Source organism: Stigmatopora argus, chromosome 4 (assembly GCF_051989625.1).
Source record: "Stigmatopora argus isolate UIUO_Sarg chromosome 4, RoL_Sarg_1.0, whole genome shotgun sequence".
Classification (NCBI taxonomy): Eukaryota; Metazoa; Chordata; class Actinopteri; order Syngnathiformes; family Syngnathidae; genus Stigmatopora; species Stigmatopora argus.
In genome coordinates this window covers 16413001-16440118 of record NC_135390.1, presented here as the reverse complement: position 1 = coordinate 16440118, position 27118 = coordinate 16413001, and the positions used below count along the sequence as shown (strand labels likewise).

The following is a 27118-nucleotide window of genomic DNA, read 5'->3' as shown; positions in this document are numbered from 1 at the left end:
TTTATCATCCGAGCCTCAGAGGCAGCGCTCACTTCTGTCGCCGTCATATCTGATGCATCCAGGTGACGGATGCTCGCCGACAGCCGACAGACGGAGGCGGCGATGGATGGCACGCGTGCCCAAAATACATCCGTCAGCGAGAGCGGCGGCTGGCTATCAAATTTAGGACGTGCCGTCGTTTTGATGTCCACCAAGAGTGCTTGATTTAGCCACGGATGGCCAAGGTTCAGTTTCTACTCGGCGAAAGTCAATCGGAATGGTTCTCCGGCTCGGGATGTGCTCTGTGATTGCGTGGAGACCAATCCGGGGGGTTGTCAACTTGTCACGTGGAAGCAAAAATAGGCTCTGGTGTTTGTTTTCGATGACATAAAAACGAGTGGCTAAAAGATTTATGTCCAACTCTTGGAACGGATCTGTTGAATAGGACTGGCGAGCAACAGGTGCTAAACATCCCATCCTAATAACATACCTGTCAACTGCGGCCAATCGCTCCCCTTAAAAATGATTGATATTAAGTGATAATAAATTGTACAAATCCTACGCAGCACATATTTACTCACAGGGCTCATTTAAAAGTCTAAAATTTTCCCCAAAGTGGACGGGGTGCCCAATCAGTTGGTGCGCTTTTTTATACACTAAATTAAAGATTCTGTAGATGTCGCTGTATGACGCTGACAGCTTAAATGTCTAAGTACATTGCTTGCTGACGCTCTATATTTATATAGTGAAAAGGGTGGAAGTGACTGACATGTTGTGCTCAAAGCATGACAACATTAGCAATCGTTTTCATCTGCTACCAGTGACCGAGACGATCCAGATGACAGTCGAATTGGCAAAACGAGATCGGTTTTACAAAAAAAATGACTTAAAAAAAATCCCATACAAAAGTTGTTATACAGCATATACAATTTGAAATGATGGGGTGGGGGAAACTGTATATAATACGGGGAAAAACGTACAAGCTGATAGGTCAGAACTAAATCGGAGCCAAATCCAAGCCATCCATCAAGACCGAACCTAAAATCTTCTTTGTGACCCACATCACAGAGAAGAGTAAGCATTCATGAACTCCCGAGAGACCGAAACAAAAGAATGCTTCTCGCCCAAAAGCCGGAAGGCCTTATTCATTGGATGCCAGGATGTGGGCGAAGCGGGCACGGAGTCGCAAGAGGGAAATATTATCCCTTCGGTTTCCAAGGCCCAGTCTGGCTCCCGATTGCCCATCGAGGTACTCGGCGTTCTGAGTGGCCGTTGTCTCCCGACAGAACAAAGTGGACGTTTGTTGGTGTGACCCAGAAGATCGAGTCCTGGCCTTCTTCTTCCCATTCCTCCTCCGCCTTCCACCCTCCATCCCCTCCAGGCCGGGCAGAGTTCAAGCTCGGGCACGTGTTGGCCATTACACTCCCACCGTGACCCCGTTGAGCTCAACATTTGGGTCCCATAAAAACATTATTGTCCCACTCCTGGGATCATTTGTCCACAATTACAAAAGGCTGGGACAAAAGGCAAAATGTTAACCACTACAGTTTTGCAGACAAATTTGTCAGAAACCAAGTACCACGTCACCAACCTACGCTGACATGCCAAGTTCTCGTCCAACATTGGTTTCTTCCATTTTCTGCTCGCCATTATTGCAATTTTCTGTTCTCATTTGTTTGTCGCGGACGTATTTGTCCCATCTCTTCTTCCCTTTTATGAGGCCAAACTCCAATGGGGGGGAAGGCGCGGGAACCGCTGAACATCTCTAATGGTCCTTTAGCCTCTAAATACGTCCATTCCGCGTCGTCTGGGTCCTTTTTACTTGGCGAGCGAATGGGCAAGGTCGTGCCAGCCGATTAGCTATATTAAAAAGAAGCCCATTATGGTAATAGGGGAATGGCTAATGCATGTACAGGTTGCTTAGCACCCCCATATTAGCGCTGATAGATGACTCCATGATGAGCGCGGCGAGGTTCACGGCAGTTCAGCTCTCGTCGTTTGGCGCATTGACCTCCACGCTGGTCACTTAGGCGGGTGACGTTCCTTCCTGACCAAACGTTGGCTGAATTATGCACAAGGACGTTGGCGATTAGCAATGGCTACGTACCAAATTTCTTTAGGAGAAAAGTGCTGTTGCCGCAAAGGAAAGGAAGTTCCAGATTGTGGGTTTTTTTGCTACCTTGGATTCCCCTGCCAGTCAAAATTTTAAATTCTAAATCGTCTGTGAATGTTGTCTTTTATTGATCTTCGGAGTTGGAGTTTATTCCAGTGGAATACACTTTAAGACTGGTCGCCAGTCACATGGAGATAGACAACCATTTACAGTCCCAATCACATCGCCACTGAGTGGAACTCGAGCCCACGTTGCCGGCACTGGTCAGGCGAATAAACCACTACAGCATCAGTATACCTGTCAATCTCAGCTAATTGCTTCCCTTATTAATGATTGCAATTCCCCTTATTAAGCAATAAAAATTAAACAAATGCAACACAGCAGATATTTACTCACATAGGGCACACTTAAGTCTCAAATTTTCTCCAAAGTGGACAGGGTGCCCAATCAGTTGGTGCACTAAATTCAAGATTGTGTTGATGTCGCTGTATGATGCTGACAGCTTGACTGTCTAAGTACATTGCTTGCTGACACGCTATATTTATATAGTGAAAAGGCGGAAGTGACTGACGCGTGTGCGCATATCGTGCTCAAAGATGAATAAAGTTATCCAATCCAATCCAAAGCATGAAAACATTAGCAGTTGACAATGCTGTTTTCGTCTGCTACCAGTGACCGAGACGATCTGGATTAAGAGTCGAAATTGGAGTCGAAAAAATGTACTTAAAAAAATCCCGGACATAAGTTGTGATACCACGTACTCAATTAGAAATGATCAAAAAAATGTATAAAATACGGAACAGGTATGCATCAGTCACCTGTTGTTTTTCAGTGGAGAATCGTTTTATTTCAGTTTATTGCGATTTGGTGGTAGTTTAACAAATTTGAAGTCAGTTCTTTTAAACTAATATCTAGAACTAGAAAAAAAGTTACTGATCTAGCACGAGATCTCTGGTTCTGTATCAAAAAGTCGACTGACTGTCCCATATATCCGCCACGGGAATATTTCATAAGTCCGTCTGCAAAAGATCCAATTGAGCCAGTTTCCATATAAGGAACTTTAAAAACTGTATGGCTTCTGAGTGGTCAATGGCTGTTCTCGTCAATCTAATCGCTGACCAATCAAAAAGTATGACCTGTTGGATTTGTATCGGCCGCAATGCTTCTTCCAACTACAAATTAGCACAAAATGCTCAAAGACCCAAAAACGAGAAACCAGTAACACTGGTCCAGTTTGCTTTTCCAGGCTGTCCTCATTTATCCTAAAATTCTTGTCTACAAAAATTCCGTAAAATGGACCATTCTACCTTTCGTTGGGGTCTCAATGATTATGATGGGAAAATCCTTGGACAGCAATCCAATCGTAAAGACACAAACGGCAATACGCTAGCTTAACCCCAGTAACACCCGCCAAAATACTCTGGGTTTTACTCTCAACCAGCACCCAGGGGAAAGGCCACGCGAATCCTACGTCATTAAACCCCGCCATCTGTCCGGCGCCATCTCGCACCCGGCACCCCCGTCTTTTCCCCAGCCTCGCCGTTACCCCGGCCTGGGAAAATGGAGCGCATTCCCCTTTCATCCGTTCTTAGAGGACAAACATCAGCCGGGTCTGGCGGCTCATCCATATTCACCAGCCGCTTATAAATATCTGATAGTGGCGCGGGCTACAGCTGTTTAGCTCCAGAGCGCACAAACAAGACTTCCACGCACGCGTTCTGGTAGCGAAAGCTGGTCGGAGGAGACCCCCCCGTCCAACCACCCCCCCACCCCCCGGCGCTCCTACCCTTGGCCCCCCGATACCATCGGCTCATTGCGAGAATATCTGCGGTGTTAATTAAAGCCTGCCCGCAAAATTGAGGGAAGAATCCTTAAGTGGCTTTAAGATTTACTGCTTCACGCTTATCAGTGCAGCGAGATAACTGGAGTGGAGAGACGGCGACTTCTCAAAAAGGCCCGACTAATCACTCAGGCCTCGACGTTGGCTACACGGGCATTCCACCATTAACGTAACGACGTACAATCCAATGGAACGGGGAGGACTGACGGCGAATGACGGACGCCATTTTGGTTGAATTCTCTCGCTAGCGTTTTGACAAATTCCAAATTGAGAGCAGGCACCCTCGACATACGGCCCACTTAATTGTTTCTTTTGTTGACCTACAACAGTAATACCTTGAGATACGAGCTATATGTGTTCCGGGACCGAGCTATGTCAATTTACTCATATCTCAAATCAATATTTGCCATTTAAAACCAAATTTACTCGCATATAAGCCACCCACACACATAAGCCACACCCTTAAAATTGCCTTAAAATTGTTGAATTTTACAATTTTTTTCAAAATTGTTGAATTTTACAATTTCTCGCGTATAAGATTCCCAATTTTCACTTCTATATTCATGGTTTTAATAGGGAGTAAAAATGTGTTACTTTGAAGGGAAAATCTTAAGAAAAATCATTATGTGGTATTTTTTTAAATATTTATTATTAGGGTCAATATCATAAAGAAGTTAATATGCCTGTCTTTGAAAATGCAAAATATGAAATTATTCAATTTTAAAGAAGAAATAAGTCTATCTTGATGAGAACCTGATGCTTTCTAATTACAGAGATGACAATTTTCTTACCAGAAGTTCAAGATTTTGTGGCAGCCAAATTGCTTCTGATGTCAAAATCTCATTTTTTTTCTTCGATGGTTCATATTACTGCAATAGTTGTCACTTTTGAACAAAAAAATAAAAAAGAAAAAAATCAAAGAGGAATTTGGTTTTATTTCAAAATCAAGGCCATTCGCGTCTGGCCAGTCAGAGCACGTTTAACTCGGCAAGACTGGCAGCGTCATTAGGTAAGATGGCAACGCTCTCAGCGAACAGTGACAGATAAGTGAGTTTTTTTTTCTTGAATTTCAATTCATAGACGTCAAAATAAATTTAGTTTTGCATTTTATCTATCTATCGGCCCCATTGTCTTGCGTTATGGCGTTGTCACCTTGCAGTTTCGTGCATGTTGTCTTTTTATGCGCATATAAGCTTGTTTCAGTCCCTTTTTTGTCCAAAAATGTGACTTATATGCGTGTAAATATGGTAAAATACAAATTAACTTGTTCCCATCCTCTGAGAAAGAACACCAAAATATAGGATATTACGATGAAGAAACATGTTTTTAATTGTTCTAATTCAACACTTACGTTCACAAAGTAACAAATACCTACCTAGTGTCTCGTATCTCAGGGCAGACATTTGCTCGAAAGTTTCCTCGTATCTCAAATTTCCCGTATTTTGGTTCACTCGTATCTCAAGGTATTACTGTAATATCAAATCTTGTGTGAGATGAGGCCTAAAATTGTAATGATGGTTTTAATCATTCACAACTCATTCATTGTCACTCACATCTTAAATTTAGCTTTAGTATCCATTTTCTAAAGAAAAAAAACTCACTTTTGCATTTGTGTGCAATGGTGTCGGAAGCGTTATTTCCCTTCTACATAATTTCCCCTCAGCCTCTCGGTAATCGAATTTTATGTTATGTTTGCCCATTTTCTTAATGCATAACCTTTCCCACTGGATAAAAAGCATGTAATTTAAAGTTATGTATCCATTGCTCGGCAGCTAACGATGTAGAATGCATTGGGGGGCTGGCAGATGACATCCTAGCTACGAATGCTAATTGTGAGGGAAGTGGGTTCTTGCTTAGGAAATGCTCTTTTTCCACTGCAAATTATTAATGGACTTTCTTGAAAAAGGACGACCCATTGATATGAATGGAAATATTAAATCTGCAAAATGAAGACCAAATATTGGAGTTGAAGTTTCCTAAATATAAGATTTTCAAAAAAGACTATTGATGCTCCTCCTTGAAAAGATGACGTTCAATTTTCGATCAAGATTGATTATTAAAGTTGCTCATTTATAATCAAGGTATGTTGTTCTGACACTTTCCCAAAATGATTTTTTTTTTTAATTTCCTAAAAAGTTGAATTTTCCTGAAGCGATAAGATTTCAGATGTTACATACTTTTATTTATTGCATCCACTAAGTTTGAATTTACAGTTTGCAGGGTCATTTATTGCTTGTTTTTTTTTAAAATAATTTTGTGATTTTTATTATAGCAGTTTGTAGGGTCTTAAAATATTTTTTTGAAGAGGTTATTAAAGCTGATTTTTTCTGTTCCAGCAAAATCTCCAGTTTCATAGGCACGACAGTAATTAATATTAATTGAAAAAATACTTCCCAAGCAAGCTAAGCGCTAATTCCCTATGCTTTCATTGTCAAATTATCAGTCTCTTTACGGCAAGCCACAGGTGCCTTCATAAAAACCACACACACACAAAAGCCAAACGTGACATCAACGACTGCTTTTCAGGATAAAATTGAAAATAAATATCCACCGCCATAACGAAGCCCAAAAAAAAATAATGAATGCGAATAAACAGACGGTGATGAACGGAAACGGGAGGGAGTCAAAGATGGCTGTTACCAGCTCGTGCACCTCATTAGCCATGCATAGCATCTTGGCTCCTCTCCCACACCTCACGGCTCATCATCATCATCATCCTCATCATCATCATGGCTGCCAGCTCACCCCCGAAAGCGAGCCCCATCCCTCCAGCCCCTATAATCACACCCGCAATCACAGCGTCTAATTAGGTTAATTAATTTGTATCAGCCCTTGTAGGGACTTGGCTGATGAGCCAGCCATCATGGTTGCCATAGCGCAGCCTAAAAAAAGGGGGGGGGGGGGGGGGGGTACGCCCCTATCGAGACGATAAACCGCGGGGTCACATTTCCCGGCCCCGCCTTCCACTATCCCCTGTTAAAAGACTTTTTTGTGGTTCATTACCCGATCCACGGAGTGATGTATAACCCCGCTTTATTCCGTCCACGGTAATAAAAACGCGAATGACGTGGACAATTGCTTGTTTGTTTACATTGGCGTCGCGGTGTTCCCGAAGAGGCCCGGCCGGCAATATTAAGGAAGAATAAAACAAAAAACAAAAGAAGAATACGCTAGAACGCTAATGATTATCTTGGCAGTTTGTCTCCGCGGTCGTCAGCATCGCATTACAATCAGCGGCCCTCATCAGGCCACTGACGAACAAACCCTGATTACCACCCCTCCCCCGCTCTCTCCCTCGTATGATTACGGCAATCACCCGGGATAACCGCGCATGCCCCTCACCGCCACCCTTCTAGTCCTGTACACACCCAAAAATAACTCTCACACACAAAAAAAACACCGGAGATATGAAGCGTAACTTAACGAACGTCAGTTGTGCGTCAAAATTATTAATGGAAATTTACATTTTGGATTGGACCGTTTTTCTTCGTGGTCGGACTTAATGATGAAACAAAAATAAGATCAAATATATTAGTTACGGTCACTAACTTGTTTTCGGGGAACAGTGTAGTTAGTACAAAGTTAAGAAAGGGAGAGACGGCAGATTTTTTCCCCCAAAGAAAATATTGAGAATTGAATCATTTCAAAATTTTGCACGAGTCTTAATGTTTCCAGTAATATAATGATTACAAATGGATCAGAAAAAAATTATGGCTTCTAATTAATAAACTTCTTATTTTTTTGGGAAAAACAAAAAAATGTTTTGCCTGAAGGGTTAATTAATGAATACAATTAAGTTTAATACATTTTAGAATTTGTGTCATCCTCAAAGATCAAATATTGGATCCATCAAAGACCGCAACCTTCTCTGTAGACCATCATTTTTAAAACGTAAGTCGTTTAGTTTAATTTAATACATAAGCCATGCTCAAACAAAATTACGTGCGCCTTATAGTCCGCAAAATACGCAATACATCCCAGGGCGAACGACCCAAAAAAAGCGAATTCTGGCCTGTCGCCCAAAAACAGCAATCCATCGTTACCAACCAACATGTTCACCATCAATGTTCATAATCGATCTTTTTAAAAAAGGTACGAATTAAACAGTTTTCTATACTGACATATTTTGAATTAAAGTACAAAAAACAACACTTTGGAAAAGTGACCCCCATTCACCAAGTGTACTCAAAAAGTAGTAAGCATGCACCTTTTTCCCTATAAAGCAAAAGCAAAAATAAATCCACCAAAACAACGACAGTAGAAACCGACTTTGAAATATTTAAAAAGAAATAATCAGCTAACTTGGAATCCAAACACTGATCTATGCTTGCAGGCACACACAACCAAATCAGAGCGAGACAATGACACGGGGGGGCCGCGAGACAAGGACGCATCCGCTAGTTAAAACCTAATGAACACCTCCCCAGGGCACGGGTTCGGCACCCCCCCTGAATGATGGCCTGACAGCAACGTCGGGGCAGATGGGTGCCCGACACACCCGCACGTACACTTTTCCCACCCCTGCCCGTGCCGAGGGTTACCCCCCGACGTGGCGGCGAGTTGCAGGGGTGCTGCATCATGTACGTGTGTGTGTACATGTGTGTGTGTGTGTACCTAAGGGCGGGTGGAGTACTGAGAGCCCCCGTCATGATTTAGGCTCCCATGCAAATTTAATCAATTGGAGTACTTGTCGCCAGCCAGGGCTCATTAGTACCCCTTTTTCCCCCCGTTTTAATAGAAGGTTCGGCGATCCCCAACCTCGTCAGACGTCGCGCTAAGTACACACGAGCCTGAAAAAAATAAATAAATAACAGCCATGTCAAGGGCTTCTGTCAAGATTTTCCTTCATGTGTTCCCCCTGGCGCGATACTCCGCCCCCTTGCTCTTCCTCTGCCCCCTGTTCTTCCTCCTCCTTCGGCTTGTGTCCCTCCTCTCGATCCACGACTTCAAAAGGGCCCGTGACACCCGGCGTCGGGTTAAAAAGAGGGAGGGGGATTTGGGTGGGGTGGGCACCCACGACATAACCCTCACATTTAGGGACAACACCACACCATGCCGCTTCTCTGTACTGTTAATTGGGGGGGGGGGCATCGATTATTAGTGCCCTTAACTATCATTAACCAAGCAGGCTTTAGTGTGATGATTAAGGAACGAGGCGACTTTATTTCTTATGCTACGATTGGCGTTTTTGTTCAGATTTTTATACGCGGGTGTGTCTTGTAAGCAGTTTTTAAATTGTACTGACAGCTGTGAGTTATCGGAATAACAGACACCTATCCTATTTTCTCGCATATTAGCCGCCTCTGCGTATAAGTCGCATCCTTCAAATTGCCTTTAAATTGATTAATTTTACAATTTTTCCTGTATAAGCCGCCCCCCTGATTCAGAATTTTCACCTCCATATTCATGGTTTTAATAGGGAGTACGAATGTGTTACTTTGAACGGAAAATATTAAGAAAAATCATTGCACGTGGTATTTCTCAGATACTGTATAAATCGATTGATGGATTGCACATTCCGAAAGGGCATTACAGCTTGCACGTAGACAAATTCAAAAAGGAAGTCATGTGAGCAGTACAACCAGGAAGTGTGTCCGTAGCGGTCTAGCTAAACTAGCGGTGCGCTGAGCGAGCAATGGCAGGCAAAAGTGAGGTTTTTCACGTTTTATGCAAGATACGGTTTGTTTGTTTTTTCTTGAATTTCAAAGACGTCAAAATACATTTTGTTTGGCTTTTTATCCATTTATCTTTTCTCTATTTTGAAATAAATGACCGCATTGTTTTGCGTTATGGCGCTTCGTCTGTCTCCTTGCAATTTCGTGCATGTCAAGTCTAATTTGTGCGCATATAAGCCGTACCCTCGATTTAGTCATCATTCTTTTAGCGACAAATACGGCAAATTAGCAAGAAAATATGGTATTTATCTTTTGTTGGTGTCCATATTATTGTTATTACAAAAATGTATAATTTCCTGATTTTAATCAGATTTTTTTTTAAAAGAGATGGTATACTAATGTATTTTGATATAAACCGACATGATAGTCATATCACAGGATGATGTTGAGTTTCCAATAAAATCCGTAAATATTTGTTTTTAGAAATACTTCATACTATACATTTATTTACTTTGAATTTTTTTCCCCACAAAAACCATCCTACCAATGAACATCACAAGTTCCGTAAACCTTGGTCTCAGTTTTAGGTCACGTGAAAATGAGCAAGCACTGGGAGATATGTAACTGATAGCAAATTATGTATCGTTGTAAAATCCTTTTATCGTCTGTATCGATTTTAATAATCATACAAATCACCCGTTAGCCACACTACAGTGCTGATAGCTAAATCAATGATGTTGGACCAAGATGTCCAGCCAACGCAGGATACAATAAATCACCTCAAAACACAAACATATGGTGCGTTCAATAAACAAATGCTAATGCTACACTGGGGAAAAAACAGCCAGTAAAAAGGCGGAGACAATTATTCATACTTTTTCACCAAATCATTAAAAAATGTACTAAATCACAGCCTATGATGGTGATCTAAAATGACCAATATCGTGCCCATAGTTGGCTGGGACAGGCTCCAGCACCCCCAAGACCCTTGTGAGGATAAGCGGAATGGAAAATGAATGAGTAAATAAGAGCAGTGCTCTAAATCCTAAAAGTGCGCCAAAACTTAAATATGTACAGGCCTCACATAAAATTGCAAAATGTCAATTTTGTGAACATCTACTGCCGTCAATGGCATTCGTAATTTCAACAAATGACTGTGGTCCTATTAATTCCTCCTCTCACAGTCTGCCTAGCGACAAGATTCCCATCCACTTTGCTCCAGTTGGATGAACTTTTCTCCTGCATTGCAAATGATTTACGGGTTTTTTTCTGAATCGTGTCCGCGGCATGAATGACGTCCACGTCGTCTCCTCACGTCACTCCCCTCCGAGAGGGCGTGCGTTCGCGGAGACCCTCGGCCCCTGCCTTCGTAAGCCGACGGAGGTGGAGGTCAAAACACTGTGTGCGCAGTTCCGGACCCCCGCTATCTCTCCCTACACAGACGCGCCACTGTTCCTGCTTTAGCCTGTCCTTTCATTGTAGCGCTTAAACACCCCCCCCCCCCCCCCCCCCCCCCCCCACCACCACCACCACCCTCAAACCGTGGGACTCTTACGCTCAGAATCAGCGGTGGAAGACCTTCCGATTTTAAAGATATAGATAAGCATTCCTCTCGTGACATACTTTGAACGACGGTGAAGGTTCGCTAACCATGTCGGGAACATTTGGCGAGGTTAAAGTTGATGTACAGCTACAGGGGAAATGGTGGGGGGTGATATTTGACCTTTGACCTCCGTGTTGGGTCACTTTTTAAGGGGAAAGACTGGTTAAGAAGCACCCAATGGAAGGTTGTCGATTTAGTTATGCTCAACTGGATAAATGGTGAAATAGCCGTCCAGTAAAATGGTTGATAGTGGTATTAGTTGCATCTATTGCAGAAGAGTTTTAGACCTAATTTTCAAATCATGTACTGTATATATCTAAATTTCATTACAATACGATATTGTTTGATAAGAGAATGAGCTACATATCCGTCAAAACAATAAAAATTCAACAATTTTTTTTACGTTTTTGGCACTTTCTTGAAATATTTTATGCTTTTGGATGAAAACAGCATATTTCCAAGATGGTATTATTAAGCGGTATTTTGCAATATTTTGCATTTTGTTTGTTATGATTGTTGGTCTACGATCAACACATTGTTACACCATTGTAAAATACCCAATTTCTTTAAACATGATATTTACAAATTTTACAATGCCTGATGCGATGCATTTTAATAAGAGGACCTTCAACCTAGATTAAAATTTTATACACTCAGACCTCTACTCTTAATTTTAGACCAGATAAAGAAGTCATATACAACACTCTTCACAAAGAAGGATTTAAGACTATCTAGTTAACTCATCGGCGGCCATCTTGAGCGGGTTCAATTGCCGTCAATGACACTGAATAATTAAATATGCGTAAGAATAACCTAACACCGCCTCACCTCCAGTTTGTTCATCAATGCTTGGACCAAGGCCTCGGCTTGTGCTCCCTGTCCGTTGACATTTCCGCCTCGCCCTCGTCTTTACCTGGCAGAGGTTCCCGGGAGACTTTGATGGATCGGCCACGTTTATGAAGCCGCCGCCGCCACGGCGGGGATCAATCACGCCTCGACCCCCCGAGACCTGCTGGTGGACTTCACCTCACCCTTGGACTGAATAAGGCTGTGCAGCAGGTAGACACGAATGCACGTTTGTTAGTGTGGCTGGTCACGATCAATAAATCAAGTTCCATCAGTCAAAAATTGAGTTATATAGTTTTGCTACAAAAGTATGTTACTTTAATCTCGTGAGACCCATTTGAAGAGTTCCATTAAAAAAATCCCTTTTGATTTTTATCTTTAATTATTACAGACAAATAATATCAAATCATTACGAGAATGGTTGTTAATATCTAGCTCACATTATTTTCGAATGCTTTTTTTTAATGTTTGGGCACATTTACCTAATGTTGTGTCCGGTTCAATTCCAACTTGGTCTTTCCCACAGTCCAATGCCGCCATCTAGTGGTGTAAAATTGAAACTTCAGCAATATTGGGAAGAAATTGTCCACTTTTTTCTTACGTCGGTATGAATTCCTAAATACAAAAGAAACCAATAAAAATTGAGCCGGATTGATGTTCAATATTTAGTAGGAATACATTTATTTATGTACAAAATGGGTGTTTGATGATGATTAGTGGACACTACAGCGACTGTGTTTCCTCTTGGCCTGAAATTTGTAAATAGCCGCAGCATTTGTCGTCTCCTTCTTAACTTTGATCTTCTGGCGTTTATCCTGTAGGAAATATGGATTTATTAGTGAACCCTCGTTCATTCCAGGATCTCACGTTCCAGATCCATCAGCAAAAATTCAAAAATTCAGATACCACCTGAAAATAAAACTTTTTAGTTATAGTTTACGCTCTCAAACACGTTGTGAACATGTGTTAAATGTTCATACAAGTAAGTGAACACTATTCGAATTCATAATATGAACATGTGTGTCCTCACCTGAAGGTCTTTGCGTGTCTGGAGCTTCTGGCTAATGACAAACAATTTCTTCTCCTGATTGATTCGTTGGGCGAGAAACTTGTACTCGTGTCTGCGTTGCTTGGACAGTTCCTAAAATGCACAACCAGGAGAATATATCAACTACGCCACCTGGCAAAATTATTTTTCCAGCACAGAATATTGTAGACTAGCACAAACCATTTGACATTGAGGCTCCATGGCTCCCAGAATGCATTTTTCCTGTAGCATAGCCACCGTTGGCCTGTTGTAAACTCGATCCACTAGCTCGGGGACCGTGTTCAGATGCTCGGCCAAGTCAAATGACTGCACTGTGAAACGTTAAAAAAAAAAATCAGGACCTTTGGTGAGTAGATGTATTCACTAATGAACCCAAAATTTCCATTTCATGTTTACAAGTGGTTACCTTATTTCATAGAATCCAAAAAAGGTGTGCGTGTTTTTCTGTTTACTGCTCACATCCAGAAGATGTAGACTTCCTTTGAGCTGCTCAATTTTCTTAAAAATAAATGATAAGAGAGGAGATATATTTTATATTTGCAGATGACTTTGGGGAGCATAGAAATCAATCATTTTCAAATGTAATGGAGGGGTTAATGACACATACAAGGGATTAAAAGGGTACCTACCCTCGCTTCTGCCACTCTTTTCATCTCCACATATCCAATGTGTTGCGTGTTCATCATTTTCATCTGCTCCTCCGTCACCACCTGGTCCCCGTCTTGCTTTGTGGACATGTGGACTCCATCCTGTGGACAGAACACGTTACCAAATAACCCAAGCAGAATCTACCATATGGTAACGACTTCGCTAAACTCCCTGCAAAACTCACCTGGCATCTTTCGTGGTGGTTTCTTTGTCGGGATTTTAGCGCTTTCCTGAACAACGACATGTTATCAAAATTTCTTAAACAATTGCTTTCCCGATCAATAGATTTTAAATGCTATATTTTAGTATGTTAATGTCGACCATGAGTGCTGTCCACAGGAGTTCCCGTAGCTTTAAAGAAGATTACGTCATTTCCTCTCTCGATATTTTCCGCTTTTACCATTTCCGCTGTCGTCATTCCTCGGATTTCGTCAAATAAATAAAATACATAGTGTGTTTGATTAACATTGCAGTATAATATATTTGGAAATTTCAGTTAAATGAGCTTTAAAATGAAGTGTTTCCATACAAAAACGATGTACGTATAGGTTTCTCTCTTTAGTGCGTACTTCATGCAAATATACCCCCCATTTAATATATAAATGGGGGGGTATATTTGCATGAAGTACGCACTAAAGAGAGAAACCTATAGATATTAAATAACATTTTATAACCAACCGCCCCCCCTGCATGAAAAATGTTGTGCATATTTTGGGTTTTGAACATGCTTTTTTAGGTTGTTTTTATGCACGTTTGTGTGTTTTTGTGGTGTATCTTTTTTTGTATTTGTTTAGGGTGTGGCCCGCCTTTTGTCCTTGGTTAGCTGGGATAGGCTCCAGCACCCCAGATGAGGTTAAGCGGTGTTGAATATGGATTCGATTTATCTATTTTTGGGTGGTTGTTTTATTTTGTTTGTGCTTTTTCTCTGTCTTAGGGTAATTTGTTGTTTTCTGTGTGTTTTAGGTGGATTGTTTTGTATATTAGATTTTTTGGGTTTGTCTTATTTGGGCTTTAATTTTGCATATTTGGAGTTTTTTTGTCTTTCTGTGGGCCCTATTTTTGTTTTTGGGAGGTTTTTGTAGCCTAAGTGTATTTTTTTAATGATTTTTTTGTTTGTATTTGTGTTGGTTGTGTTTTTTTGTCATTTTTTTATTTTTTTATTTGCTCTTGCTTTTGAATTATTTTGGTGTATGCCTTTTTTTGAATTTGCTATTATTTGTGTGTTTTTACGTTTCTGCGTAGTCGTTCCAAGGACATTGTGGAGCCCTTTCTGAAGCCCCACTGGTACGTCAACTGCACAGACATGGGCAAACAGGCTGCAGATTCTGTCCGAGACGGGCGCCTCAAAATGATCCCCGAGCACCACCTCAAAACTTGGTTCAACTGGATGGACAACATAAGGTGCTTATAATGAATGATCGCAGTCAGCCCTCCCGTTTTAAAGAAACGAGACGTCTATCCCTGTCATTGAATCACTTTCTCAATTATCCCCCCCTCTCCCTCCTCTCAGGGATTGGTGCATATCCCAGCAGCTGTGGTGGGGTCACCGCATCCCCGCTTACTTCATCACTGTCAACGATCCCTCCATGAAGCCAGGAGAAGTAAGTCAAACTCCAGGAGTTTACCTTGAAACTTTATGAGGATCATTCTGTCCTTCCAGGATGTGGACGGTCATTACTGGGTGAGCGGGAGAACCGTCGAGGAGGCCCGAGAGAAAGCGGCCAAGCGCTTCAATGTGACTCCTGATAAACTTACACTAAGAGACAGTGGCGGTCCGTGCATTTTCTCGTAGCGCCTTCAACGGGTAAAGTCCACTTCCTAGCAGCATTTAATGATTAAATACAAATACTGAAGCTTTTCAGACATTACAACCGGTCCGGGGGGTGATTTTCCTGGGAAAAGACAGCGATGGGCGTCAATGGCAAAACGGCAAAAATTGCACTAAAATTGGGTAAAATCCACTTCCTAGCAGCATTTAGTGATTAAATACAAACACTGGAGCTTTTCAGATATCAGAACCGGGCCCACAATTGAAATATTATTTCAGAATATAGCCATATTTTACTCACCAAAAATCATTTTTAACTGTACACTATCCATCCTCCTTTCTTTCTTCCTTCTTTTCTATCGCCAGCGAAGCTAATGCTGAAAGTTGAGCCTGTCCTGTCGTATTTCTGGCATAGTCCGTCTTGAAAATGGCTTTAAATCAACACAACAATAGATTTGCTTGTGCAGCTCGCTCCAAATACAGTTTGGTAGCTCTGGCTAATCACTAGCCAATCATAGTTGGTGAAAGCGATGACGTATCCCTACGCCTGTGACAAGGCAAAGACGTATCCATACGCCTGCGACAAGGCATTGTGGTGTTGCCAACTCAAAATCTGATTGGTTAAAGCTACAGTCTTATCGACGCTTGTTTAATGCAGCAGAGCCTGCAGAACTGATTGTGAAGGCCTCGAGGCAGATTTCTGACCTTGGCAACAAATAATGGCTGAAATGTGATTGGTTAAATGCTTCAATATAAAAACACACATCTGGAAGCAGTGCAACCAGGGGGAAAGCAATGAAAGGAGGCTAACAGACAATTTGGAATTATTTAATAAGTATTGATGGACAAAATACAATATATGATTCAGATATTTCTTAGGCCAGCAGAGAAGGCCTTGAAGGCCCTGACGGTTCACCACTGCTAAGACAAGGTCACTTTCCCACCAGGCAGGGTTTCAGATATAATGGAAAAATTGGTCCCGAGTTAGCCGCCATTTGTTGTTTCAGATGAAGACGTTCTGGACACTTGGTTCTCATCCGGCATTTTTCCCTTCTCAATTTTCGTCTGGCCTAATGAGGTACAAAAAACAAACGGCACTGCAGGGAACACCACAAAGAGCCATTCGGGCTGCAAAACTAAGTGGCGTTGTCAGCTTAATTTCTATTTGAAATGCCTCTTCCCTCGATACCCCTACAACACATAGTATAAAAGAGTTTGGTGTCAAAGTTTTTAACTTGATCAATTCTTTGACCTGTGATATTCATTCCTTGACATCCCGTTTATTCTCACAAGGGTTGTGTGAGACCTCGGATAATGGAGAAATTAATGTTTTAGTAAATTGACACCAGCGATTAGCACAGCCACTCTAGGAACGTCAGTTCTACACTGTGTATTTTTAGAATGTATTTTTTTTTATTCAAAAGAAGTTCTTTAATAGATTGTTAATAAAAGACCGGTAGAACGTTGATAATTTCCCCCCCCAAAATAAAAAGGGATAAAAACTTTTTTTTTTTTTTAAATCCATTTAATTTTTTGGGGGGGACGAATATTTATATTCTTTTGAAAATCAAGTGACATTTCTCAGATTTATTTTATTGAGGATGACATACATTTTTATATTTAAATAAGAATGTATGCAATCCTCAATAAAATAAATCTGAGAAATCCCACTTGATTTTCAAAAGAATAAAAATATTTGGCCCACAAAAAATTAAAATGGAATTTAAAAAAAATGTTTTAAAATAAATTGTCTTAAAAGTATTAATTTAAGAATAATTTTAGTGAAAAAAGACAAAACAAATTTCATACACGCCTTGATTTCACAGAGCACACGAAATAATTTCGCGGTTCATATTGTGGACATTTAAAAATGGAAATAACGTTGAATAACATTCAACTTTAGACGGAGGACCTGAATGTGTTCTACCCTGGCACCTTGCTCGAAACGGGTCACGACATCCTCTTCTTCTGGGTTGCCCGGATGGTGATGATGGGCCTCAAACTGACCGGCAAGCTGCCCTTTAAAGAGGTGAGCTCTCGCCACGCCATGGGGGTCATCCAGGGTGATTCTTGTTGGCGTAATTAGGACAACATAATGAGCAGTCCTGTCATTGCTCCAAGGTTTATCTGCACGCCGTGGTGAGGGACGCCCACAGGAGGAAGATGAGCAAATCTCTGGGCAACGTCATCGACCCGCTTGATGTCATTACCGGAATCTCCCTGGAGGTGAAGCGGAATTGCTACTTGATGATAGCCACACACAAACGCTATTATTTTTTTGTACCTCACATTACTCCCTGGAGGTCCGTCTTCTCTCGTAAGCTTTATTAAGCATGCCAAAAAGCTTTTATTGAAGCCATCAGTCATGAAATGACTAGCCAGGTTATTGCCAGGAGCCAGCAGAGGGCGCAGCAGCATTTCTTACGCGCCCATTTGCGTCTTCCAGGGTCTGCACGCACAGCTCACTTACAGCAATTTGGATCCAGTGGAGGTGGAGCGAGCCAAGCAGGGACAGAAGTCCGACTACCCCAACGGGATTCCCGAGTGCGGGACGGACGCCCTGCGATTTGCACTCTGCGCGTACACGAGTTCAAGGTGAAGGCAAGCGTAGCATATGAAGTGTTCAACCAGAAAGGTCGCAAAACACTATTTAGGGGAAAAAATAGAGAGATGTAGACAAGGCTCTAAAGCAGGAAGGTCAACTACATTTTGCTTGGCGGTTCACTACAGGTCCAATCCATTTTGACTGGGTGGAGTCCAAATTCACAAATCTGAGTCCAGATACAAAAGTGAGCCAAAGTGTAATACGCCAATGCACTTGATCCGACAAATCTTGGGTTTTATGGTGCCGTTGTCAAAATTAGCATTCAATTTGTACATGCCAGCCAGAAGACGCTGGATCGGAATCCCTGGGCGGTCCGCTTCTGGCCCACGGCCCGTATGTTTAACACAATTTTTGACTACTTAATTGGTTTTAAGATCAATTTGATTATCGATGAGTTGTTCCTTGGAGTGAACCTTATGATCAAGGTGAGGCACGCGCTCCACGCCAGGCCAATTTGAGCCCCCCAGTGACGTTTTGGTGCGTGTCAGGGTCTGATCGACGTGGACAAAGAGTTGGCCAAACTGCGTGCCAAGGGAGGCGATCTGGACAAGGTGATGGACAAATTGCGGGAAAAAATGGCCAAGAACGACTACAAGGAAAAGGTGCCGCTCAAAGTGCAGCAGCAGGACGCCGAAAAGGTGACGAGAGAACAACAAGCAGCCTGTTGCGAGGAAACTTTTCTTCTTTCCCAAGTTCAAGCTGCTAACAAGCTTGTTTGTTTTCCTTTTTTTTGTTTCAGTTAAGACAGAGTCAGACAGAGCTGCAGAAAGTCAAAGAAGCCATGGACAACTTTAGCAAGATGTTATAACACACCTGACATATTTTATTTGGGGCTCCATGTCAAATCTTTGGATAAAATCAATAAAATTATGTGCCAGAGGGAGTGACTTTTTCCCCCCTCATGATCAACCAGTTTGTCGCTAGCCCTGTTTTAGGGGGTCTTTGGCCAAGTTCATTTGGGTCTCAATGTTAATTTCTTTTTCACTGTCATTGGCCGCAAGGTCAATTTCTTTTATAAGGGCCTTGGAAAAAAAAAATTGAGCTTGAAAAAAAATTACCTTAAAAAGGAAATTGCATTGCAAGGCTCCTGAGGTTGAGGACTGCGCATGCAAAACACGCAGAAAAAGTCCTGTTGATTCAGATTTTATTGAAAGCTTTTACCCAGCATTATTTATAGCCCATACAAGATACCAGAATGGAAGAAAAGGGCTTTTTTATGGTTTCTTAACAAAAGCCCCCCCCCCTTTAGCTTGAACAAAACACAAAAAAAACATCAGACAATGGCGACTTCACCTCCCTTTTGAGCAATTTATGTCCTTACAGCTTCCACGGTGTGCGGAACTCAGAGGCAGGTAGCGGCGTGCAGTGCGTCGTCTCAAAGTTCCTCATGTGCTTGCCAGCCTTGCGAGAAAAGCAGACAAATTATTTTTCACTTCATGTCCTTTTCTTCCCCCCCCCCCTCTCGAGGTGAACTGAGAACGAAGGAGCGTAGCGGGAGTCCTAATTGATGGCACACTTCGCCTTTCATGTTAAATGACTTCAATAAGGCGGCGCGACGGCTGTGGAAATGTATGACAGCACGCAAGCCTGGAGCTCAGGTGAGACTGTTGCCATGGTGACTCAGTCAAGGGAAAGAGGTGGTGTAGAGCAAAATGGAATAAGTGTTTCTTGGTAGCAAACTCTAAATAAAACATCCACGTATCCAGTTTGGTGGACATCCAATGCCACATCATTGACAACTGTGGCAATTGCGGGGTTCACAAGTACTCGCTTGACCAAGACCTTTTACAGGGAGAACAATCATCATTCTTTTATAAAACCGCTCATTATGGGGAGCTTTCGCCATCCGAGCTTTTCTGTTGCTCATCCAGTACACAGGCAGCAATGTTTTGTTCTTATTTTTCAAAGCATGGGGACGGTTAAAGTGGTCTTAACATTTTGGTCATGTCTGTATTATATTGAAAAATCTATTTGCAGTCGTTGATTTCTTACCAAGAAAAGGGCCAGCTGTTGCTTCTCTAGGGCGGACAAGTCCCCCCCTGAGGAGAAACAAAGTTAGCAGGTCACCTGACCATCAAATTGGCAATCCTGATGGCGACAACCAAGAAGCAGAAACGAGGACATTCTTACCAATATCCCAAGGAAAGGCCATGTCTGCGTCCGAGTTCTTCTGGTACGAGAATAGCACGTTGTCGCACCACTGGTCGACCGTCCGGTAGGAGTTGTACACGGCCACTAAGGGTTAGCCAAAGTTAAGATTCAAATCAAATCACTATCTTCTTCGTCTACAGAACATTGGTCTGGAACTAGCGTCCACATTGCAGAATGACTAAAGCAGTTATTACCTTCTTGTAAGTGAGTGGAGGCCTCCAGCCACTGCTTGACCACAGTGACCGCTTCATAGGTCATGATGTTTGGATACCTGCAGATCACACACATGTTCTTGTCATGTCAACCGCCACTGCCTATAGGTTGACCTCATTAGCTTCCATTGATGGCGATGGATATCCAAAGAATTGTAAACGTCTGTAGCCATCAATGGCAGTTGATGAGTTGTACAGTGAATGAGCACTATTTTGGGTATATCAAAAGTGACCTGAACTGAAGCAGCTTGAGCAGGAGGTCATTGCCCCGGTTTGACATGATGTCTGTTGGACTGCCGGATGGGACCAGAAATACTGATTAGTCAAACAAGTTGTGGTTACATCTCTGGATTAACCAATTGGAACTCATCTAAACATGCCTAAACTTGAAGCAGCGGAATTTTTTGTAACAGTATAGATTTTTTTTTTTTTTTTTAATCGAGTAGTTACAGGGCAGAAAGATCAACGATTATTTTTCTCCTACACTTATTTATACGTTTGCCCTCTAGAACAGCACTTAAAACTAACATTTCCAACTATGTAATACTGTTGTGACCTGTAACTAAATCATGTAATCCCAATATTACCACAGCTCTGAAAGATTAACTGAACAAGCCTATGATCGTTTTAACCAAAACGCCCAATTCAGGAATAACGCAAATTGTCAAGGTGAACATGGTAATCGACTGCTATATGTTCCACTCACCTGGTGGTGATAATCTCATCATTTGTTCTCCGCACCAGCAGAACCGGTCCCTGGTATCTGTACATGGCCCAGTGCATAGTGTAAGTCATGAAATTTCCCGAATACGGGATGAATAAAGTTATCCAATCCAATCCAATATCTGATTAACCATTTGAGTTAAGACTTTGTTGGACTCACTTGATGAGTTGCTCTGAAACATTGAGATTTACATACTGTCGCACCGTGTACTGAACCAAGGGTCCTGAGGGGGAAAACATGTGCATTAGCAAAAGCTATAGCAGAAGGGGGGGGGAAGACCCTGGAAGTACTCACTCCAACTATCAGGCATGACCTTGAGGGCCAAAGGCAGAAGGTCATCGAAACAGGCGTCCAGCACCACCGATTGGATCTCAGGGTAGGACATCACTGCCCAACTGGCTACATATGTGGACAGCATTAGGATACCGTGCTCAATGGGAATGAAAGATGATCATCCACAATTTAATCCAGTGCAATATACTTTAAAAAATGCATTGTTACTGAGAACATAATTTGCTTTAAAAACCCAAAATAGAAGAAATGCTGTATTGTGGCACCTGTAAATCCGCCAATGGACCAGGCATATATTCTGATGTCTTCTAGCCGAAAATTCAGTTTGTGCACAGCAAACTGGATGACCACATCCATGGCGTTGGTTTCATTCTGTGGAAAGGGCACCCCCTGGAAAAATAAATAAAAAATGCACTGCGTTATTTCTACTTGTGATGTCTCCGGTCTGATCATGAAATTGGAAATCGGGTCCGATCATATCATTTTGAGCGGATCGGAATTGGGTAAGAAAAAGTGTTTTTAATGTATAAATTTTAAAATATGAATTCAATTGCTATTTTAGAGGGCCACAGAGATACTATACTTTTAGAGGTATGGCTTTATGATCGTTCAATTGATCACCACCAGTCCCCTAGTTGAATTGGATTAGACGTATATTGTCGTCAATGGCATTGAAACATGCTCACTCAATGCCAGCCTTTCCAATCAAAATGGTGTTGATGTTTGAAACTGTCAATGGCAGTGAATTTCATTTTCCTAAAAAGCAATACGTAGTTATGGTTGAGCTATACCTGGCATCAATTTGGCACCTGTTTCCAAAGTGGCAGGTGGTAAACCGGACCAAATACAAACAAACATTTTTATGTTTGAGTTTCATTATTACCCCTCTGTGTGACATCTATGACGCTATTCATTTGATTAATTTTGAGTGGAATGGCTGGAAGCGATATTTTGATGCCAGATTTTCCCATTCGAAATGGACTCAACGTCTGTTATCATCAAGGCCAGTAAATGAGACCAAATCAGCAAGCATCTGTTTTGCCGTTTTGCTTTGTTGTTGCTGTCTGTTCGAATAAAAACGAGTTTACCGTGCTGCCTCCGAAGCCTGGATGGTTCCAGCCCAGGACAGAGAAGCCGCCTGCCCAGCGTATCAAACGAAACACGGTTCAATCTGGCGTCAAATGGGATGATTGACACATAAGATACTTGCGAGTACGAGTTCTCACCCTCCAGAGGGGTGTTCATGCATCCCACCTCGAAGAAGCCGGCGTTGCCCTCGCAACAGATGACCTGTGAGAGGCAGACACAAACATGACGCGCCTGGCACTCAAGCATGCACATTCACACGGACTTACCAGGGTTCTGCCCTTGCTGCCGCCTCCTTCCCTGCGGTCGACAAACATGGTGTCAATTTCGTTGCCATCGCAGGCCACCAGCTTGTTCCGCTGACCGCCATACTGAGGGTCAACATGTTGGATGTCATTGTTTTATTAGCTTTCATTATACTTTTAGTATTTTGTAAGGAGTAGTTTGTCGTTTAGTTTGTTTTCTTATACTTGTCCTAGCATTTGAAATGGTATTTCCACCATGGTTATTGTTATTAATAAAAATGACAAATTACAAAAAATAAAGTTACCGCATTTTCGGACTATAAGTCGCACCAGCCAAATAATACATAATGAAAAGGAAAATAAAATAAAAAATAAAACGCACTGGAGTATAAGTCACATTTTCGGGAGGGCCATTTTTTATTGGATAACAAGCAAGAAGAAACACTAAAATTATTAAGCATCTCTTAACCCAGCGGTGATCAATACGACGATCGACAAGTTTGACTCGGTTGATTGCGTAGCGGTAAGATTTGTTCCACTTATTGAACTATATAAAATGTGATATGCGACTTGAGCTATATTAGCTCCTTGAAAAGTAGATCTTGGAGCAAAAAACTTTGAGCACCGCTGTGTTAACATAACAGTTTTTCAGATGACTATAGCCAAAAAAACATCATAAAAGGCTTTCAGCGGTCAGAGGGGAAAAAACTATATAAGTCGCATGCGAGTATTAGTTACAGGAGGAGTCAAACTATGCAAAAAAGTGCGATTTATAGTACGGAAAATACAGTAAATTATTTTTACAGTAGCTGTAAAAGCAGAACACAACCCTCTTTTGAGAGGAAAACAAGCGTCACTGTGTGTTGTTGTTACCTGTTCTACAAGCTTGGCCATGCCTTGCTCCAGCATGGGCCTCATGGCTTTCTGCAGAATTCCCACCGAGCCCGGATACAACATCCTCCTCCCGAAGGTGTGCACGATGAGGAAGCTGTCAAAAAAAAATAGTCAAACCATGAGGTTGTGATGTGGGAGGAGGACCCTACGCGAGACACGAGCGGCGGTACATCTTATGAAGAGTGAGAGAGTGAAGAAAACACCTGATGACATGGCAGGGCAGAGTGCGAATGGCGTCTGCCGCTCCTCGCGGTCTGGATTCGTGCTTCAGCATGGAAACGCCAGCCTTGCTTCCCTTCCTACAACGAACAGTTGAGATCGTGAATGGCAAAAGAGGATCTTAAGAAGCATTAGGCGGTGACACAGTGGGGAAACGCGTGTAGGAGACTGATGGCCTCTTTCGACTTTACCGTGTAATAAAAAAAACAAATACAAATAACGCCGTGTTTTGAAATAGTGGAATTTGTGCTGTGATAAGATTTCTACCTCAAAAGACTCTTTACCTGAATAATTAATTCTTTCCCCATAGAAATGCCATTAATCACTTCAAAACAATATTTTAATGTGTTAGTATTTCTTTTAAGGAAAATAGCACTGTAGAATCTGGTACAATAGAAAAGATTTAAAGGAATGAAAGTTTATATCTCAAAAACTCACTAAGTCCCTCGTATCTTAAGGCACCACTGTATTTTGAAATCTAGAAAAGAAAGAGAAAAAAAGTTTTTTAAGCATAGTAATTATGTTGTGAGTCTAGAATGTCAATATAATTTTACATTATATTGACATTCTAAACTGAGTTGGTAGATTTTTTAGCAAGGATGGGCAATTTTAGTTTAAAAAAAAAAGGTATGGTTTGTTTTGTTTTGAGTTTCAATGTCAAATCATGAAGTGGTCTCGCCTTTCTTATGAGTGCATACTTTTTACCAGGAAAAGAACCCAAAATAGAGCACCTCTAGTAGTTAGTCAAAATATGGTTTACACCCATATATTATAACAATAAAAGCTTACGGTTTGCTGACTTCAGTTGAGCTGAAATCTGCAGGCCAGTGAGAGAAGTCAAAATTGTAGGATTTCATTTTTTTCTACAAGTAAAGGAAAACGAGATGGAATCATTTTCCTTCTCAATCCCGTCACCAAACCTTGATTAAAAACAACCTAAGCTCACCTTGTTGTCTGGCGATGGATTCTTCTTAGCCTCCTCCAAAATGGAAATAAATTTAACATACTCAGGGTTCTTCCATCTTCCCCACCCTAGAGGGAGAAAAACAAGATCATTTCAAGCCTGAACAAGTGTTTAGTTGCTGAAGATTTCATGTCTCTGCTATTATTTTGTTTAAAAAACACTAAGATTGTCTAATACATATTCTTAGGCCTAACCTCGGATGCATGCCACCCCAAGGAGACACAGCAGCATCGTCGTCACATACTGACTCACTGGCGCCAACTTAGAACTGCAGATGTAGCCTGAAAATAGGCACCGGATGAGCATAAATTCATAACCCCAAAGGTTTTGCTTATAGCCAATGTCAGGTCCAAAACGCAGAGGAAATTACTGTAATATTTACAAGCAAAGCCTTTTCGTTGTTACCTTTTCCATACAAAAAGCATAATAGGACAGGTGAGCTGCAGTAGGACAGAAACCACAGAGCCGACGCCTGGAAGAAGCACAAAATTCCCGTCTTTGACATATTGCCATTAATTTTAGCAGCCATAAATTATTTTAAAGTTCTAAATCAGGGGCGCTCATTTCGTTGATCACTATCTACTATTGGTAGATCACATGACTAAGATTTGATCCACTCTGTTGGTTTCCTTTGGACACGAACAATGTCTCGTTTGCACCTTCTTAAGTGTGGTTCTGATGGTCTTGCCTAACATAAACGAGCTGTCACAGCTCCTATTTAAGTGATCATTATATGTTGGACAGAGACAACTATGCTTCAATTAGGCACACTTAGGTGTTGAGATGTGTTTCAAATGCCCTCCCTGCGAACTCAGTGCAGAGTTATTTAAATGGGTAGAAATAGTTTATGGTAAAAAAAGGCCTCGATAATAGCCCCTTAATTTGGTTTTTATTCCGACTTAATCCTACAAAATTTACCTGACCTCTCCCTAGATTATACAAATCTCTTCTCATGTGATTCCAACTTTATTTACGTATTGCCCTTATTCACCAACATGATCCAAGTAATGCAAATAATTTACTCAGCAATTGTATACTGACCCATCCGAGAATGCCATCAGTGTATTTCTCCAGGTTCCCTTGCTTGTAGTCGTACGCCTGAATGAGGGGAAAACAGTTCAAAAATAGTATTTAATCACTTCATAAATGTACAGAAATAATGTAATTCTCTACAGAGACAAATCAATGAAGTTAAATGAGTCTAGTACTCTGGTCACACTGCAGGCAATCTCCATAATTCTGAAATTCTGTTTTGGCTCCTCACTAACTTCAGTACCATAATTTCACCAAAGAAAGATGATATAACAGTTGAAGTACAGTTAGTGTTTGTGTGTGTAAATAACCTATTCTTGCTGTAAAACTAATATTTACCTGTCCAGTCATGGAAAACGTACTGTTGTTACACTGTAAATTAAGCTAACGTTAGCATTAACAAGCAAGTGTCGTGTCATTGAGAAAGATCTCAAATTTACGGTTGACTAACCGGGAAACATACAAAACCTAAATTAAGCTTTTATCTCATTCATGATTTTAATGTCATGCATGTGTGAAATATGTTGCAAGTTTGCGAAAACAGTTGACACTTCCGCATGTAACATTCAGGTAGGTAGAGCTACGCGACTAGCTAACGACCAGCAAAACAGCTCGTATTGTGGAGTCAGCCACGTCGATACGAAGGATAAATGATTAATATGCACCTACCATCCTTGCCCTCGGGGTACTTATTACAATCGGGGCATGAGAACGGTGAATTCTTTGCAGATGTGGCCCGAAAATACATCGGTGCCACATTCGGACGGCCATATTTCCAGGTGTAGTACCGAAATCTGCAATCCGCCAGAATGCGTGAGCAAGGAGGGCGCTGTTTCCAACTGTAAAACCGCCAGCAACGACAAATAAGAATCGAAGAAGATTCCTTACGCAATTGGCGTTACTGTCATTTCTTGCGCAAACGAGGGCATGAACGTCATACTATTTGATGGTGACGTAATTATTAAGAACATGCCACATTTATTACACCCATTCTTATCGTTTTAAATATATTCCCTTAATAAATTACCCGCTGGACTATATACTTATTCGTCAACGAGGTTATTGCGAAAATATCCCATTTAATAAAATACATTTATTATAGGAATGTTTGTCGTGAAATTATAATAAATCTTATGAGGGGCAAAACTTCCCAAATTACAATTTGGTCAATATTATGTACTGTGGTATGTATATAAAAGATTGGAACCTCTGAAATTATATTCATTTATAACCAC

The 27118-nt window shown here is 41.5% G+C and overlaps 4 protein-coding genes across 6 annotated transcripts in view; 2 read left to right on the top strand and 2 right to left on the bottom strand.

Moving 5' to 3' along the window:
- LOC144073042 (uncharacterized) overlaps positions 1–13270 on the bottom strand; it is a 57625-nt gene extending 44355 nt beyond the window's left edge. The window contains exons 1-5 of one of the 3 annotated variants that reach the window (XM_077598555.1): positions 13225–13270; positions 13027–13137; positions 12675–12811; positions 12479–12611; positions 11979–12198 (exon numbers count right to left, since the gene is read on the bottom strand). The gene's annotated coding sequence lies outside the window, so the exon portion shown is untranslated. The remainder of the gene's footprint in view (positions 1–11978; positions 12199–12478; positions 12612–12674; positions 12812–13026; positions 13138–13224) is intronic. The other 2 variants (XM_077598552.1, XM_077598556.1) reach the window with 2 other exon arrangements.
- A 1132-nt stretch (positions 13271–14402) lies between these two features.
- Positions 14403–15484, top strand: LOC144073646 (valine--tRNA ligase-like). The gene is made up of 3 exons (XM_077599655.1): positions 14403–15093; positions 15203–15293; positions 15353–15484. The coding sequence occupies exons 1-3, from the start codon at positions 14996–14998 to the stop codon at positions 15482–15484; spliced, it is 321 nt and encodes a 106-aa protein (XP_077455781.1). The 5' UTR covers positions 14403–14995.
- Positions 15485–16396: 912 nt separating this feature from the next.
- Positions 16397–18948, top strand: LOC144073592 (valine--tRNA ligase-like). The gene is made up of 6 exons (XM_077599559.1): positions 16397–16538; positions 17364–17489; positions 17582–17686; positions 17907–18055; positions 18554–18703; positions 18805–18948. Exons 2-5 carry the CDS (start codon positions 17442–17444, stop codon positions 18558–18560), a joined length of 309 nt encoding a protein of 102 aa, XP_077455685.1. The 5' UTR covers positions 16397–16538; positions 17364–17441; the 3' UTR covers positions 18561–18703; positions 18805–18948.
- A 244-nt stretch (positions 18949–19192) lies between these two features.
- abhd16a (abhydrolase domain containing 16A, phospholipase) lies at positions 19193–26671 on the bottom strand. Its single transcript, XM_077599558.1, has 20 exons — positions 26553–26671; positions 25893–25949; positions 25257–25323; positions 25046–25132; positions 24834–24919; positions 24677–24750; positions 23872–23967; positions 23648–23762; positions 22799–22900; positions 22670–22733; positions 22532–22581; positions 21710–21833; positions 21447–21551; positions 21312–21375; positions 21135–21191; positions 20662–20721; positions 20411–20487; positions 20196–20300; positions 20058–20104; positions 19193–19466 (listed from the first exon to the last, which is right to left on the bottom strand). Exons 1-20 carry the CDS (start codon positions 26652–26654, stop codon positions 19383–19385), a joined length of 1623 nt encoding a protein of 540 aa, XP_077455684.1. The 5' UTR covers positions 26655–26671; the 3' UTR covers positions 19193–19382.
- Between the last annotated feature and the right edge of the window lie 447 nt (positions 26672–27118).

Bases quoted from the DNA above. Each gene is read 5' to 3' on its own strand.
- LOC144073646 (XM_077599655.1), top strand. From the start codon at position 14,996: ATGGGCAAACAGGCTGCAGATTCTGTCCGAGACGGGCGCCTCAAAATG. The intron at 15,094-15,202 runs GTGCTTATAATG...CCCTCCTCTCAG, and splicing joins AACTGGATGGACAACATAAG to GGATTGGTGCATATCCCAGC. The intron at 15,294-15,352 runs GTAAGTCAAACT...CTGTCCTTCCAG, and splicing joins CCTCCATGAAGCCAGGAGAA to GATGTGGACGGTCATTACTG.
- LOC144073592 (XM_077599559.1), top strand. From the start codon at position 17,442: ATGGTGATGATGGGCCTCAAACTGACCGGCAAGCTGCCCTTTAAAGAG. The intron at 17,490-17,581 runs GTGAGCTCTCGC...CATTGCTCCAAG, and splicing joins GCAAGCTGCCCTTTAAAGAG to GTTTATCTGCACGCCGTGGT. The intron at 17,687-17,906 runs GTGAAGCGGAAT...TGCGTCTTCCAG, and splicing joins TTACCGGAATCTCCCTGGAG to GGTCTGCACGCACAGCTCAC.
- abhd16a (XM_077599558.1), bottom strand. From the start codon at position 26,654: ATGGCCGTCCGAATGTGGCACCGATGTATTTTCGGGCCACATCTGCAA. The intron at 25,324-25,892 runs GTCAGTATACAA...TGCTTCTTCCAG, and splicing joins CTGATGGCATTCTCGGATGG to GCGTCGGCTCTGTGGTTTCT. The intron at 21,552-21,709 runs GTGCCACAATAC...CCACATATGTAG, and splicing joins GTCCATTGGCGGATTTACAG to CCAGTTGGGCAGTGATGTCC.